Here is a 17,177-nt window from a genome sequence, read left to right on the forward strand (position 1 = left end):
GCTGAACCACATTGAAACCTCGGGACGGAGACATTTTTGCAGCACAGCCATGTATTAATAATTTTAAGACAAATCGTGAAATATGTAAGCTCCGTATACTTTTCCAAGCGCATTTATCAACAACAACAAAAAAAAAACCATGCGCGGTACGGAAGGTGTTCACGACAGTGACGAGCGCGTTTGAGGCAGCGATATGAAATCGCATGATGTGAGTTTTAATAACAAAAACATTAAATACACAAAAACGCGAGGGGAGACGAGATAGAGAACAGAAGGTAAAACAAACAAACACTATAAACTGACATTTTCCATGCATGTTGGCTACGTCTGTGTGTCAAAATGATAACATATGAGCTCATGCAATGTAACGTTTGACTCTTTAAACTGCTTTAATTATACGTCACGAGATTAATTTATGCATTATGCAGTTTTATTTATTATGATTATGTGAAACTACACTGTGTTCGGTGTTGTCAGTGAAAAATAAGCATCAGCATCATAAATGATAATTGTTGTGTTCAAATATTTGCATGTAATTGCACATAATATTATTAATTATTTGACTCTGAGTCAAGGTATGCACTCAAATGCAAAGGAAAAGAGAAACTACTTAACAAAAATACAAAGACTGTAATAAAATCTGGAAAATTAAAGAGACAGGTGTAATAATTAGCATAAAAAAACAAATACTGACTTGTTATTTTTGTCTTTTAGGACAGAACTAGTCCTTTGGAGCATTCACAGCTGAAGCTGCTTTTATATTCCCATAATCTTACATCAAGTGTAATATATGTACACTATGGTAAAGACAGAGTTTGTTGAAGAGGAGATTGAAGACATGAGTGATCCGGAACCATCCAGAATGAAACATGAAGATACTGAGGAGCAAACAGGTCTGCGTCCATTCTTGATATATTATTATTGCTGCTGAGGAATATTAATAAAACAAATCTTCAGTTGAAATTTGCTGGCTGTGTTTAGACAATCATATACCCAGCTGACAAGGACATGTTATGAGAATGTTTTTCCATTAAGTTATCAAAGCAGTCAAAGTTTTAAAAACGTTGCTTTATTTGTCGCGTGAACATTCCATTTTGGAATTTTGTGAACATCATGGGAACGTTACGTTTGAATGTTCTTTGAATGTTCTGAAACAAGTACAGTCGTGGCCAAAACTTTTGAGAATTACATAAATATTGGAAATTGGAAAAGTTGCTGCTTAAGTTTTTATAATAGCAATTTGCATATACTCCAGAATGTTATGAAGAGTGATCAGATGAATTGCATAGTCCTTCATTGCCATGAAAATTAACTTAATCCCAAAAAACCTTTCCAATGCATTTCATTGCTGTCATTAAAGGACCTGCTGAGATCATTTCAGTAATCATCTTGTTAACTCAGGTGAGAATGTTGACGAGCACAAGGCTGGAGATCATTATGTCAGGCTGATTGGGTTAGAATGGCAGACTTGACATGTTAAAAGGAGAGTGATGCTTGAAATCATTGTTCTTCCATTGTTAACCATGGTGACCTGCAAAGAAACGCGTGCAGCCATCATTGCGTTGCATAAAAATGGCTTCACAGGCAAGGATATTGTGGCTACTAAGATTGCACCTAAATCAACAATTTATAGGTTCATCAAGAACTTCAAGGAAAGAGGTTCAATTCTTGTAAAGAAGGCTTCAGGGCGTCCAAGAAAGTCCAGCAAGCGCCAGGATCGTCTCCTAAAGAGGATTCAGCTGCGGGATCGGAGTGCCACCAGTGCAGAGCTTGCTCAGGAATGGCAGCAGGCAGGTGTGAGCGCATCTGCACGCACAGTGAGGCGAAGACTTTTGGAAGATGGCCTGGTGTCAAGAAGGGCAGCAAAGAAGCCACTTCTCTCCAAAAAAAACCATCAGGGACAGATTGATCTTCTGCAGAAAGTATAGTGAATGGACAGCTGAGGACTGGGGCAAAGTCATATTCTCCGATGAAGCCCCTTTCCGATTGTTTGGGGCATCTGGAAAAAGGCTTGTCCGGAGAAGAAAAGGTGAGCGCTACCATCAGTCCTGTGTCGTGCCAACAGTAAAGCATCCTGACACCATTCATGTGTGGGATTGCTTCTCATCCAAGGGAGTGGGCTCACTCACAATTCTGCCCAAAAACACAGCCATGAATAAAGAATGGTACCAAAACACCCTCCAACAGCAACTTCTTCAACAACCCAACAACAGTTTGGTGAAGAACAATGCATTTTCCAGCACGATGGAGCACCGTGCCATAAGGCAAAAGTGATAACTAAGTGGCTCGGGGACCAGAATGTTGAAATTTTGGGTCCATGGCCTGGAAACTCCCCAGATCTTAATCCCATTGAGAACTTGTTGTCAATCCTCAAGAGGCGGGTGGACAAACAAAAACCCACTAATTCTGACAAACTCCAAGAAGTTATTATGAAAGAATGGGTTGCTATAAGTCAGGATTTGGCCCAGAAGTTGATTGAGAGCATGCCCAGTCGAATTGCAGAGGTCCTGAGAAAGAAGGGCCAACACTGCAAATACTGACTCTTTGCATAAATGTCATGTAATTGTCGATAAAAGCCTTTGAAACGTATGAAGTGCTTGTAATTATATTTTCAGTACATCGCAGAAACAACTGAAACAAAGATCTAAAAGCAGTTTAGCAGCAACATTTTTGAAAACTAATATTTATGTAATTCTCAAAACTTTTGGCCACGACTGTAGTTACATTTAAAAAAAAAAAAATGTAAATGTTAAACGAACGGCCAATTAAGACGTTTCAGAAATAAAATGTTACATGAATGATGTATAATAACATTTTTGTGCTGATGCTTTGAGAGCCAAATATTTTCTAAGAATGTTTTGCAAGTTATGAACGTTCGCTGAATTTTTTTTAGAAACGTTTTAAAAGTGTTTTGTTTGTTTGTTTTCATTTAATGACATGCAGACATTATGGAAATGTTATTTTTGAATGTTCCCTGAATGCACAAGTAGTACATGTTAAATGGACGTATCACCAAGAACAATTCTTGAATAATACAGTAATTGAACGGCATTGAATGAGCATCATAGAATTTAATTCTAGTGTATCAAATATCGTTGTATTTAATTGACTTTGTGTGTACGTCTGTGTGTGTGTGTGTGTGTGTGTGTGTGTGTGTGTGTGTGTGTGTGTGTGTGTGTGTGTGTTTTGCAGACTTGACATACATAAAAGAAGAAAGTGAAGAGAAGGAGGAGAAACATCAGAATCAGGAACCTTTCAGAACTGAAGAAACGTGTTCGGAGACTGAGAAGAAAACTCAAAGAACCGAGACCGAAAACCCCTTCACGTGTCCTCAGTGCGGAAAGAGTTTCACGCGGAGAGACGGCCTTAAAGAACACTTACGAATTCACACGGGAGAGAAACCTTTCAGCTGCCATCACTGCGGGAAGAGTTTCACGCGTAAAGAGAGCATGAAGTATCACCTGCGGATTCACACCGGAGAGAAACCATACACCTGCCATCAGTGTGGAAGGAGCTTCACCTTCAAAAACAACCTCAAGGTTCACCTAAGAATCCACTCCAGGGAGAAGCTGTTCATCTGCACTCAGTGCGGAAAGGGTTTAACGTGTAAAAAAGGCCTTAAGGATCACATAAGAGTTCACACCGGAGAGAAGCCTTTTAAATGCCATCACTGCGCAAAGAGCTTTAAATGGGCGCACAGTCTCAGTAATCATCTCCACTCTCATTCTGGGGTGAAGCCGTTTAATTGCGTTCACTGCGGAGAAGGTTTCACGTCATCATCCATCCTGAAAAACCACCTGAAGGTTCACACGAATGAGAGGCCGTACGTGTGCTCTCTGTGCGGAAAGAGCTTCATATGGCCGGGCAATTTCAGAGAGCACCAGAAAAGACACAGCGGTGAGAGAGACCACGTGTGCTTTGAGTGCGGCAAGACCTTCACCACAGCCAAGCGACTGAAGGAGCACCAGAGGATTCACACCGGAGAAAAACCCTACAAGTGCACGCACTGTGACAAGAGCTTCACTCAGTCTGGATCGCTGAAGGTTCACGAGCGAGTTCACACTGGAGAGAAGCCGTATCACTGCCCGTCATGCGGGAGGAGCTTCTCGCAGCTAACCAATCTTATTACTCATATTAAAAAACATTGCAAGAAATCATCGCACTCTTAAAAATAAAGGGGCTTCACGATGCCGTAGAAGAAGCTTTTTTTGTCTAAATGGTTCCGTAAAGAACCTTTAATCTTTCTGTTTCACAAAAAAAGGTTCTTCAGATTATAAAAAGGTGTTTTTATAAGAACCTTTGACTGAATGGTTCTTCTGTGGCATCACTGTGAAGTTCTTTTAAGCACCTTTATTTTTAAAGAGAGAAGGTTGTTTTCATGTGCAACGGTGAAGTGTTTCTTATGCTTAACATGACAAAAATACAGTAAAAATTGTGAAATTTTATTAGAATTTGAAATAATTCTGTTAATATATTGTCAACTGTAATTTATTTCTGTGATCAAATCTGTATTTTCAGCATCATTCCTCCAGTCTTCAGTGTCACATGATCTTCAGAAATCATTCTAATATGATGATTTGCTGCATTTATTTTTGATCAAATCAATGCAGTCTTGGTGGAGACTGGAGGAGATATCTTTCTAAAAACATTTAGAAAATTCTTAATTATTCCAGACTGTATTTTTGGATGAACAAAATGATTTCCATCACACCACGTTCTCTACTGTCATTGCAGGCTTGAATAGGGTTATTAATGTCATTAATTTATTTGGCTCTGTCTTAAGGAGCGCCTGTCTTGTGTATAATGCGCTGACTGTACATGAAGAATAAAAAAGTCAAATCTTGCAGAATATTGTATCAAGTGACCTGCTACATTTGAATTCATCAAAACATAAAATAAATCAATATCATGACAATCTGAAGATTATGTATCAATTGGAAAAGATATCCGATCAAAATATATATATATATATATTATATATATATATATATATTCTGAAATTCTGTGTTTTCCGTTTTAAATTTACTGGATTTAAGATTTAATACACATGTATTATAACAAACAGTGGTAATCAAATAAAAACAAAAAAAATATGATTTTATAATGACGTTTATCTCACAATTCTGAGGTAATTGCGACTTTTTTCTCAAAATTATAATTTTTTAATGCATTTTTATTCACCCATCTTTATATTATAACAATTCCTATGATTTTTATATATATATATATATATATATATATATATATATATATATATATATATATATAAATAATTGTATGATTATCACATTAAATGATTATATATTATATAATTATTAATTACAGCCACCACAAATGGTGAACTTCTGTGTTTGTTTACATTAATGCTCCTCAGTCAGTGGTCATCAATAATGAAGAATCATGAATGAACATCAACCTGTTTCTTCCTCAGTATCTTTGTTTTATTCTGGATGGTTCTGGATCACTCATGTCTTCAATCTCCTCTTTAATAAACTCCATCTTTAACACAGTATGTCACACAGTTGTTAGAAATGCAGTGTCTCTGCTGTACACTCGCTCTGCAGCGCGCATGCGCACTGAGCAGCAGCTGTTATTCGCTTGTCTTCCTCCAGGGGGCGCGGAAAGCCAAAACTCATTTGATGCGGATTCAAATCTCAAAGTTGACTTTTACTGGAGACGTATGCAGATGTAATAGTTTTAAATTAATTTATTATTTTATTCCCATTGAGACAAAACAATGAAGATGAGACTTCCTCAGATATCAACCAAACATTAAAGAACCTGAAACCAATAAATGTAAGGTAAATAGTGAAAGCATAAACACATAGAAAATAACATCAAATATACCTGTTTGTTTACATGTATTTCAATTGAGTTAGTATCATATCTACAATGCCATGCAATATGCAAATTTAAGCATGACACTCAGGGACACTACACTTTTATTGTAGGCTATAGAAAAAAGCAACTATGGCTACCAATTAGAAATATTCTCAGAATTTTAGCTAACATTCTGGTAAGGTTCCTTCACAGTTCTGGTAACAAAAATAAAACGTTAGTGCAAAGAATATTAACAACGTTCACATCATGAATTAGTTTTTTTAGAATAAAAAAAATAAAATAAAATGTTGTTACTAATTGTTTCAGAATGTCCAAAAATAATGATCAAAAGAAACTTGCCTTACATATTTTCTCTAACGTTTGCATAACCAAGAAAAAATGTTTAAGAAAATTAACACGCAGAAGCATCGAGGGACTTGTTTGATACCAGCTTCCTAACACACACAAACAAAATCTCAGACGTCATCAAAACTGTATCATGATGACGTCTGAGATCTATACTGCAAATGAATCACATTCTATCGGCAGCAAAATCATCATCTTTAAAAGCTGTTTTAAAATATGTTCCTGTCTCTGAATTCGAAGACGGGTTAAAACATTTGACTTAAGTACTATAATAAGGGACTAATACATTAATAAACTAATACACTAATATATCAGTTCAATTTTTTTATTATTTTTGCCATTATACAGAACCCATATACATTCAAAAGAAAAAAAAAACATAATTAACCAAACTTAAAACACAGAAATGTGCAAATTTATAAATTCATATCCATCCATTACCATTACAAAATAAGATGACACACTTAACTTTCGCTTTATCTGAATCTCATATTTTATTTTATTTTTAAAAGCATTAATTCTGTAGATAAGCTCTGCTCACTGTGACAAGAACAGTGTTTTTCCACATGAGTCACCAGACTACGGAAGCGTTTGAAACTCTCTCCACACTGCGTACAGTGATACGGTTTCTCTCCGGTGTGAACTCGCTCGTGTACTCTCAAGTGCTCCGGCCGAATGAAACTCTTCTCACAATACGAGCACTTGTGGGGTTTTTCTCCGGAGTGAATTTTTAAGTGCCTTTTCAAATCTCCAGCGGTCGTGAAGCTCTTCCCACACTCGGGACACACGTGATCTCTCTTACCGGTGTGTATCATCTGGTGCTGTTTACAATTGCTCAGCTGCGTAAAACTCTTTCCACAGTAAGAGCAGCAGTGAGGCTTCTCGTTTCGATGCAGCTTTCTGTGTCGACTGAGACCTGACAGTGAATTCAAATCCTTACCACACTGATCACAGTTATACGACTTTTTTCTAGCGTGCACGTGCAGACGTTTTTTGAGACTACCTGCGTTTTTTTTGCACTGTTTCTCTCCATTGTGTTTTTTCTGATGCCGTTTATAAGTGTCCAGTCGCGGATAACTCTTTCCACACTGAGTGCATGTGTATGGTTTCTCTCCGGTGTGGACTAACATGTGCTTTTTAAGGTATCCTTTGCACTTGAAACTCTTTTCACACTGTGAGCAGGTGTGCATGTTTTTGTTTTGTGTTTTTTGAGTGCTCAAGTCGCGTTTCTCCTCCTCTTCGATCGGTTCTCGTCTTTGCTCTTGCATCTCAATCCGCTCTAAAATAAACACTTAGAATCAGTTCAAGTGAGCATTGCATTTACCTTCTATATTGACCTGCTTCTTAACTTTTCATAGCTACAAAACAGTCAATAATGAAGAATCGTGAATGGACACCAACCTGTTTGTTCCCCAGTATCTTCATGTTTTATTCTAAATGCTTCTGGATCACTCGTGTCTTCAATCTCCTCTTTAATAAACTCCATCTTTAACACAGTATGTCACAGATTTCAGCTTCACTGTTCATTGTCTGATACTGAGACACACAAAAATATAAATAAAGCGGTGCATTTTTAGTATATAAACAGCTGTATAAAAGCAATCTCGTCTTTATGTAACCCAGGACTCTAAATAACGATAAAGGGTTAAATTCTCGAATTATAACTTGCTTGGCACATCATTTCTTGACAATGTTAGCATCGAACAAAACAAAAAAAAGAAAAAGAAGAAGAATGCACGCATATTCAATACTAATACAAAAGCAGTGCGTGTATTTATTAATAGCTAAATACCTCTTTTATCGAGGGGGTTCATGTCAAACTCTGTAAATCGGGAAAATCTCTCACATGTTGCAACAAACACTAAAAATGCATTTATATTTCTTCTTCTTCCTGCTCTAGTTCTTCTTCTTCTTCGTTTTTAACAGCGGCTGGCAACCAACATAACTAGGTGCATTACCGCCACCTTCAGCTCCGGAGTGTGGAACAGAGATTTATATTATATTCACCAGTACAGTCTCGCTAATAAAATCAAATTATCCCAATTATTTTAAGTGTGCTGTTTAAATTTGAATGCTTTAACATTATTCTGTTATAGCCTAGATAACCTCTTCTTTATTGATTTACCTATACACTTTACATTTGGATTTACTTTATTAATTAAACTGTAAAAAAAAAAAAAAAAATTGAAAATTGAAAATTGAAAATTGAAAATATACTACATCCAGCTCATGGATTTATATTTTAACCAGCACTCGAACTGGTCATACTTCAAACTTTCTCTGCTCATGTTTAACGCTACTCTTTTGTGCATTATATATATTATATTCATACAGAAAAACAGCGATAACTAAATAATAAAAAAAAATTAAATAGCATCACAAACATTTGTCGAATTCATTTAAACGAACCCTAAACTTTACAATATGATTCGTAAATACATGTGCGATTTCAATAATTGACATTTATTGAAAAGAATGCTGACATATATGTCAAATGAGCTTTTTAGTTTAGTTTAGTTTTTGTTTTTTTAGTAAATATTGACTTTCAGTGGGATCAAGTTCAGTTTATGGGATCAAACTTAAAAAGTCAATTTTAAAAGTTGAAAACTCAAACTGAGGAAATTGTTTCATACATTGGCCATTTTTAAGTTTAGTTTTAAAAGAAACACCTCCACAAACTGTGCAACCTAGTTTCTGAATTTCACGGTTTACTTGATGTTGAAAATATTGTATATGAAGAAAAAAATTTGTTCATTGTGACAAAGAACAATGCTTTTTAAGATTTGTTGATGCACACAGGCTATACACAGGTTTACAGCAGGCCTATAGGCTAAATATATTTAACTATTCATGCATATATAATCTGTTATATCCTAAGTGAACATTTGGAGATCTGTTAGGGAAAACATCGGATGTAACATTATATTAGATCCGTGCATTATACTGTTAAAAGTTCACTAAAGGAGCTTTTTCACAATTGGCTCCCAAACTCTGGAATAGCCTTCCTGATAATGTTCGGGGTCCAGACACACTCTCTCTGTTTAAATCTAGATTAAAAACACATATCTCTGGCCAAGCATTCAAATAATGCATCTCATAATTTTGGACTGCAGTTATATCTGATCAAATGAGCATTATTATTCTTTAGCTTGGGTTAAACTAATCAGTTTTTGCTTGGTTGGAACAGCAGCTATTGTGTCTCTATTTGTAGGATTTACACAAGCTTCAGTCTGGATCCAGAACACCTGAGAAGAGATGATGCCAGCCCTGAAACAACATACAGAACTACCACATTTTGCTATAAGTATGATTGCAACATATAATAATTGATTTTTACCATAAATTTTTGCCATATGTATACATCAACTTGACATAGTCACCACTGATAAGCTAAATATATTGTAGAAGCTTAATTTCATGTAAAGCTGCTTTGCAATGATTTGTATCGTGAAAAGAGCTATCCAAATAAACTTGAATTGAATAGAATTAATGCAGGCCGTCTGTCACATTAATGTTAATCCCAAGATAAAAGAAAAGAGGGAATCACATAATTTATTTCTATTTTATTTTTATTTTTGAAAGGGGGTAGGGGGGTTACTGGATCGTTTTTGCCCACTTCAAGCACTGCACATAGACAACGAGTGATTAAAACAGGATAATCAAATGATTGGGTTACACAGATGATGGGGCATTGTGCAGTGGAATGATGTTTGGTTATAAGTCGGATGATCTTATGCATTTTTGATACGTTAGGGCAGCCATTCCTCAAGAGAGAGCTCTGTTCTGTGAGGAAGGCCAAAAGGATTTTCTCTCTGTCCTCGGTGGGGAGGGAGTCGGATCTCTTCCACCATTAATCTTGAGTTATCTGCCTAGATTTAACAATCTTCTTCTGTGAAGGAGACAGCCGGTATTTCGCTCCAGACTTGTTGGCGGCAGGATATGTGATTCACGGTCATCCATGTTGCCTTTGGGGCCCGCTGCTTTTCTTCTGCTTTTGCTCAGTTCTGCTCTCATTATAGCTTTAATGTCCTACACTCTATAGTTCCTTAATCAGACTAAGAACAAGTGAAAATTCACAAAATTAAACTAGATGTTTTTTGTGCTTTTGAGAGAAACTCAAGATTTTGTTTATCTCACACTGTTCTAACATTAAAATGTAGCTCACTGTGACAAATTAGGACATATTTTCATGTGTTTTTCAAGGCTTTTTAAAAATCCGAAGCTCTTCTCACAGGGAGGGCAGTAGTATGGTTTCTCTCCAGTGTGAACTCGCTCGTGTGCTTTCAGGTTTCCAGACTGATTAAAACTCCTGTCACAATATGAGCACTTGTGAGGTTTTTCTCCGGTGTGAATTCTTTGGTGCTGTTTCAGTTTGTCAGCTCTAGTAAAGCTCTTCCCACACTCACGACACACATGATCTTTCTCACCGGTGTGTGTTTTCTGGTGCCGTTTACAATGATCCAGCCGAAAAAAACACTTTTCACAAACCGAACATGCATACGGTCTCACATTTGTGTGAATTTTCATGTGTTCTTTCAGAACAGTTGATGATTTAAAATCTGTACCACACTGATCACATGTAAATGGATTTTCTCCAGAGTGAACGAGGAGATGAACATTGAGATCAGTTCTATATGTGAAACTCTTTCCACACTGAGTACAGTGATACGGTTTCTCTCCAGTATGAACTCGCTCGTGTATTTTCATGGTTCCTGCCTGAGTGAAACTCTTGCTACAATATGAGCACTTGTGAGGTTTTTCTCCGGTGTGAATCATTTGGTGCAGTTTCAAACTGGTAACTTTAGTAAAGCTCCTCCCACAATCACGACACACATGATCTTTCACTTCATTATGAGTTCTCTGGTGCTGTTCACAATTTTCCATCAATGAGCGACTCTTTCCATGGAAAGAAGACGAGAGAGGTTTCTCGTTTATATGGTCCTTCAGGTGTGTTTTCAGATGTGATGAATCTTTACCACGCTGATCACAGGTCTGCAGCTTTTTGGCTTTTATTATTTGGGTTTTGAAGTCACGGTGTTGTTCACTCAGTTCTTGTCTTTGCTCTGTCACTTTCATCTGGTCTAATTGAAAAAGTTAGAAATAGTTCAAAAATGAGAAATGTAAAAATTCAGATTAGCCTCAGTAGTCAGTAGTCAAGACTCAAAAATTAACACCAACCTGTTTGTTCCTCAGTATCTTCATGTTTTATTCTGGATGGTTCTGGATCACTCATGTCTTCAGTCTCCTCTTTAATAAACTCCATCTTTAACAGGCACAGATTTCAGCTGCTGCACCTGGAGTTTGTTCTTCTCCTCTAGGAGGATGTGAATATTTCCCAAGTTTGTATCAGCCCAGAGATGTCAAAGTGGGTGGACCTCACCTCCGTGTGGGAGGGGCTTGCGTCACATGGGGGCGGATGCCTTCAGTTTAGTGCTACTGAGTGTGTTACTTTTATTACACTTAAACTAAGTGAACATATGTATTTGCTGTTAGAAATACAGAATATTTTGACATGGTATGTCATCAAATTGTTGGGTTCTAAATAAGGATGAAACAGGTAAATTCTTCAATTAACACATAAACTAAACTTAAATTTAATGCCGAAAACATATAAGCATTTCATATTCAAGGTAATCTCCAGAGAGGCAAAATATAATCCAATTAATGACTAAATGACTCAGTTCAATTCATGTTTATTTGTAGGCTTATGCTGCTTTTAGTACAAATCATTGCATAGCAGCTGCACAGAAAATTAAAGTTTCTACATTATACCCGGCGAAAATACTCATAAATTTTTCCATTCTTTACACGGTCGTAACAAGGTTGGACACTGAAAGTAAATTTGTACTTTTCAAAGAAGTAAACATCTACTCGAAACAGTAAAAACTTCCAGCGCTCCTGCTTTGAGCTTTTCTCTGTTTGTTTGGTTTTTTTGGACTCATATGGAAAACTCTGTAGTGTTTGCTTCCACCCACTGGATACTCCTGGTCATTTATAAATGGACGTGGAAAGAAAAACCAACAACCTGAGAGACCAGCTACAGGACCAACACAAATAAAATATATTACGGTCTCCGAACTAAATAAAATATGACCAATAATAGACAATCACTCTGTGTTGCTTTTACAATAATAATTGTGCATTCCAAAAAATATTTCCTGCTACAGTATTAATGTTTTAAGCTCATTATTGTGCATTAGACATTATTTCTGATAATCTCTTGTACACTCAGAACACTAAAACATGTTTGTGGCTTGTTCTATTCCTTATTTGTAAGCTGCTTTGGATAAAAGCATCTGCTAAATTAATAAATGTAAATTATTAAGCAGATGACATCCTAGACCTTGTTAGTGAAATAGTCATTTATTTTTGTTATTACACAGAGACAGAAGCAGACATCATATTTTCTGATGCTGTTTATATGTGTCCAGTCCTGAAAAAGTTAGATTTTATGGTGAAATAAAGGATTTACCACACTGATCACACTTAAATGGCTTTTCTCCAGAGTGAATGTGCAGATGATAAAAGCCTCTTTGTCTCATCCAAATAGTTCACTGTTTTCAGCTCATTCATTATGATGATGAGATCTTTTGTAAATTGGCACATTAAGCACATTTCATTGGTGTCAACGTGCTGAGACTTGTGTTTTCATACTGAAATGATACATTTGTTAATTGTTAATCTAATTGGTATCTGGTTCCATCTTATTATGACAGTTCCAGTTATTATCGATCATTCGAATCATTTATGCATTTAGACATCTGATTATTATCTATAAGCAAACTTTGAGTCAACAATCTCAGAGTGAGTCAGAGCAAAATCAAATATATAAATTTATTATCAATTAGGTAAAAATGTAATTCACCAATTACAGATATATCAAATCAAATTTCAAAATTCAAATATATAATTTCAAAGTTAAACACTAAGAGCAAAGGATGCATATCGAACGGAGTATATATATGCAACATTTTTTTTTAAGTAGGGCTACTCAGAGCAAGACATACATCCTCCAAATGGAGACAGAAACTAGCAACTGGAATATGCATTGATTAAGGCCTAGACGTTAAGAGTTTTACACCTTTTGGGGGCAGATGGTAATTTGCATTAAAGACACTGGGAAAGAGCCAGTTTACCAAACAGTAAACGAACCACCTCTAAACTCTTAGGATCCATTATCTTTTAGTCTACTTCTTGTAAGATTGAGACCATTGTAGTCACACTGAGACATTTTAAATAAAATCAAACACGACTTTTCAATCACTTGCATTGTCACAAAAGATTTTATATTTATATAATCATTCTGAGATACTGAGCGAAGGGAAGAAAGGGTGGAGGGATTGAAGAAACATGAGGCCTCCTCATTCCACTTCACATAAATTGAGGCTTCCTATCTACTTTTTAAAAACAGATCAGTTGAGTAGAGATCAGTTGAAAATCAGACTGGAGTCACAGCCAAAAAAGGTAAAACAAAAAAAAAAAGATCAATAATAATTGCTTAAAGCTATTGAAGCTTCAAGAATCACTCTGTTGTACATTTTATAATTAAATGCACAAAATTAAACTAGATGCTGTTATGGTATTAGTTGAAATTATATTTTGTTTCTCTCACACAGCTTAATCGACTGTTTTAACACAAAAATGTTGCTCACTGTGACGACGTGTGAAATTTTAAGGCTTTTTAAATGTCTAAAGCTCTTCTCACAGGGAGGGCAGTAGTATGGTTTCTCTCCGGTATGAACTCGTTCATGTGATTGCAGGCTTCCAGACTGAATGAAAGTCTTGTCACAATATGAGCACTTGTAAGGTTTTTCTCCGGTGTGAATTCTTTGGTGCTGTTGCAGAGTGTCAGCTCTAGTAAAGCTCCTCCCACAGTCACAACACACATGATCTTTCTTACTGGAGTGTGTTTTCTGGTGCTGTTTAATAGAGACATAATTAGCGTAGCTGCTGTTCCAGCCAAGCAAAAACTGATTAGTTTAAACCAAGCTAAAGAATAATAATAATAATGCATATATATATATAAATTTAAGCATTTACAGAAATAAGTCATTACATGTACTCTATATGTTGATTTGTTTATTATTTTTATTAAAAAAAGAAAGAAAGAAAGACTATATTATTATATTACTGCTATTATTAATAAAAGTTTTGTAGTTCTATTTAATGGGTCACACAGTGTGAGCACCAAACCATATCTCCAAGTGCTCTCATGAGAACCGGACTGAAAAACTTGCACCCGTAAATTATTTCTATTTTATTTTTATTTTTGAAAAGGGGGTAGGAGGAGTACTGGCACTTTTTTCCCACTTCAAGCACTGCACATGAACAACAAGTTATTAAAACAGGATAGTTAAATGATTGGGTTACACAGATGATCTGGCATTATGCAGTGGAATGATGTTTGGTTATAAGTCGGATGATCTTATGCATTTTTGATATGTTAGGGCAGCTTCTGTTCTGTTCTGTGAGGAAGGCCAAAAGGTTTTGGGTTCTCTGTCCTTGGGAGGAACCCATGGCTTTCCTCACGAGAGTCACATGTGTCGTCTCTTCCACCATTAATCTTGAGTTATCTGCCTAGATTTAACAATCTTCTTCTGTGAAGGAGACAGCCGGTATTTCGCTCCAGACTTGTTGGCGGCAGGATATGTGATTCACGGTCATCCATGTTGCCTTTGGGGCCCGCTGCTTTTCTTCTGCTTTTGCTCAGTTCTGCTCTCATTATAGCTTTAACGTCCTACACTCTATAGTTCCTTAATCAGACTAAGAACAAGTCAAAATTCACAAAATTAAACTAGATGTTTTTTGTGCTTTTGAGAGAAACTCAATATTTTGTTTATCTCACACTGTTCTAACATTAAAATATACCTCACTGTGACAAATTAGGACATATTTTCATGTGTTTTTCAAGGCTTTTTAAAAATCCGAAGCTCTTCTCACAGGGAGGGCAGTAGTATGGTTTCTCTCCAGTGTGAACTCGCTCGTGTGCTTTCAGGTTTCCAGACTGATTAAAACTCCTGTCACAATATGAGCACTTGTGAGGTTTTTCTCCAGTGTGAAGTATTTGGTGCTGTTTTAGATGATCAGCTCTAGTAAAGCTCTTCCCACAGTCACAACACACATGATCTTTCTTACTGTAGTGTGTTTTCTGGTGCCGTTTACAATGATCCAGCCGAGAAAAGCACTTTTCACAAAATGAACATGCATACGGTCTCACATTTGTGTGAATTTTCATGTGGTTTTTTAGATGTTTTGATAATTTAAAATCATTACCACACTGATCACATGTAAATGGCTTTACGGCAGAGTGAACGAGGAGATGAACATTGAGAGCAGTTTTACATCTGAAACTCTTTCCACACTGAGTACAGTGATACGGTTTCTCTCCAGTGTGAATTCGCTCGTGTATTTTCAGAGAACTTGACACAGAGAAACTCTTGTCACAATAAGAGCACTTGTAAGGTTTTTCTCCGGTGTGAATTCTTTGGTGCAGTGTCAGATTGCTAGCTGTAGTAAAGCTCTTCCCACACTCACAACACACATGATCTCTCACATCATTATGTGTTTTCTGGTGCTCTTTAAAATTTTCCATCACTGAACAATCAGCTGAATGTGAGCAGCGTTTTGTTTGGTTATCTTTGAGTTCTGAAGTCACTGTGTTCCTCCTCCTCTTCAGTCAGCTATTGTCTTTGCTCTTTCACTTTCATGGGGTCTAAAATAAACATATTAAGTAGTTATAATTAGTTCCATAAATGTGAAAATTCAACTGCACCCTGATTAGCAGAAAATAGCAGAGATCAGGTCTGGGGAGTATCAATAATCATATTTTTAAGCGCCAAATTAGTTCTACTATGAGAAATCACTCTTGAAGTCTTAAGGTTTTGATCCCAGAAGATTTTGATTATGAAGCCCAGAGACTCTGCAGAGAATCTGTCTTTTCTTTCTCTTTTTATATAGGTTTCCATAAACAATACATATCATTGAGGCCACTATGACTTATTAACTTTTGACCCCAGTCTATATCTCCTCATCACAGCATAATAGTAACACAAAGAGGTCTCAGTTCATATCACGTCAGCACAACCTCATGTTTTTACTCATAGGCCTAACAGCAGCTCATTGAGCACACACAGTGGAATACATGACTATAATAAAGAATAACTCATATATATATATATATATATATAGTGACATTCACATTGATCATGCTTGATTAATTCATAAAAATCTTCTACACGAGTTAGTAGTATTGAAAGGCACCCCAGGGTAGTTTAACTTTAGCATCAGAGTTAAATATAAAATAATCCTCATTTAAGCACTGACAGAAATCAGTATTTACCTGTGCTCTCTATTGTGTTGGAGGAGTTTTCCACCGAGTCTGAACAGTGTGAAAGAGCGCCAGGAAAGAAATAGCCACGTAAGCGACTCTCATCGGCTCCGCCCCCAGAGCGCATTTAGGTCACGCCCACACTGGGGGGTGCAATCCAATGCTCTCCATTGACTTTCTATTGCGGGAAGCTGCCTTCTTGTCATTTCTGACTTATAACAAAAAAACAGAGCAAAGCCTAAGAGCTGCTATGTGACAAGGTGTACAGCAAACAAAACTTATAAAAACGTAGTTCTGGGGTTTTTAGCTTGTTTACTGTACACCTTGTCACATAGCATCTCTTAGGCATTGCTCTGTTTTTTGTTATAAGTCAGAAATGACAACGAGGCAGCATCCCGCAATAGAAAGTCAATGGAGAGCGTTGGATTGGTTTTCTCCCCGGTGGGCCTATTTGCACCTATTTGCATATGCATAAAAGTTGCCCAGTGATAATGTACAATGTCTGTTTGAAATCGAAAAGCTGTGATGTTTAACTCAATCACTGTTTTCACCTCATTCATTATAACTGATGATGTCTGATCTTCGGTAAATTGGCACATTAAGCACATTTCATTGTGACTCAACAGACTGAGCCAAAATACAGATCATCACCACTGAAATTTCA

At 36.6% G+C, this 17,177-nt stretch overlaps 3 protein-coding genes across 8 annotated transcripts; 1 reads left to right on the forward strand and 2 right to left on the reverse strand.

Annotated features, from left to right (window-relative positions):
- LOC109081545 (gastrula zinc finger protein XlCGF8.2DB) lies at positions 1 to 4,915 on the forward strand. 2 transcript variants are annotated; one of them, XM_042740122.1, is made up of 3 exons: positions 1 to 275; positions 715 to 893; positions 3,193 to 4,915. In XM_042740122.1, the coding sequence occupies exons 2-3, from the start codon at positions 791 to 793 to the stop codon at positions 4,167 to 4,169; spliced, it is 1,080 nt and encodes a 359-aa protein (XP_042596056.1). In that variant the 5' UTR covers positions 1 to 275; positions 715 to 790; the 3' UTR covers positions 4,170 to 4,915. The 2 variants fall into 2 exon arrangements, with proteins under 2 accessions (XP_042596056.1, XP_042596057.1); XM_042740123.1 differs by having other exon boundaries at positions 1 to 208.
- Positions 4,916 to 6,655: 1,740 nt separating this feature from the next.
- LOC109088150 (zinc finger protein 239-like) lies at positions 6,656 to 11,584 on the reverse strand. 5 transcript variants are annotated; one of them, XM_019102302.2, is made up of 3 exons: positions 7,979 to 8,134; positions 7,588 to 7,722; positions 6,656 to 7,465 (listed from the first exon to the last, which is right to left on the reverse strand). In XM_019102302.2, exons 2-3 carry the CDS (start codon positions 7,670 to 7,672, stop codon positions 6,681 to 6,683), a joined length of 870 nt encoding a protein of 289 aa, XP_018957847.2. In that variant the 5' UTR covers positions 7,673 to 7,722; positions 7,979 to 8,134; the 3' UTR covers positions 6,656 to 6,680. The 5 variants fall into 5 exon arrangements, with proteins under 5 accessions (XP_018957847.2, XP_042596061.1, XP_042596062.1 ...); XM_042740127.1 differs by having other exon boundaries at positions 7,588 to 7,672; positions 7,979 to 8,133; XM_042740128.1 differs by lacking the exons at positions 7,588 to 7,722; positions 7,979 to 8,134 and adding an exon at positions 11,365 to 11,510.
- Positions 11,585 to 14,432: 2,848 nt separating this feature from the next.
- Positions 14,433 to 16,751, reverse strand: LOC109088149 (zinc finger protein 3-like). Its single transcript, XM_042740140.1, has 2 exons — positions 16,526 to 16,751; positions 14,433 to 15,898 (listed from the first exon to the last, which is right to left on the reverse strand). Exon 2 carries the CDS (start codon positions 15,776 to 15,778, stop codon positions 15,056 to 15,058), a length of 723 nt encoding a protein of 240 aa, XP_042596074.1. The 5' UTR covers positions 15,779 to 15,898; positions 16,526 to 16,751; the 3' UTR covers positions 14,433 to 15,055.
- Positions 16,752 to 17,177: the final 426 nt, after the last annotated feature.

This window comes from Cyprinus carpio, chromosome B15, assembly GCF_018340385.1.
Source record: "Cyprinus carpio isolate SPL01 chromosome B15, ASM1834038v1, whole genome shotgun sequence".
Lineage (NCBI taxonomy): Eukaryota > Metazoa > Chordata > Actinopteri > Cypriniformes > Cyprinidae > Cyprinus > Cyprinus carpio.

Excerpts from the sequence above, each read along its gene's own strand:
- LOC109081545 (XM_042740122.1), top strand. The coding sequence starts at position 791 with ATGTACACTATGGTAAAGACAGAGTTTGTTGAAGAGGAGATTGAAGAC. Across the intron at positions 894-3,192 it reads AGATACTGAGGAGCAAACAG|ACTTGACATACATAAAAGAA; the intron begins GTCTGCGTCCAT and ends TGTGTTTTGCAG.
- LOC109088150 (XM_042740125.1), bottom strand. The coding sequence starts at position 11,449 with ATGGAGTTTATTAAAGAGGAGACTGAAGACATGAGTGATCCAGAACCA. Across the intron at positions 11,268-11,364 it reads AGATACTGAGGAACAAACAG|ACCAGATGAAAGTGACAGAG; the intron begins GTTGGTGTTAAT and ends TTTTTCAATTAG.
- LOC109088149 (XM_042740140.1), bottom strand. The coding sequence starts at position 15,778 with ATGGAAAATTTTAAAGAGCACCAGAAAACACATAATGATGTGAGAGAT.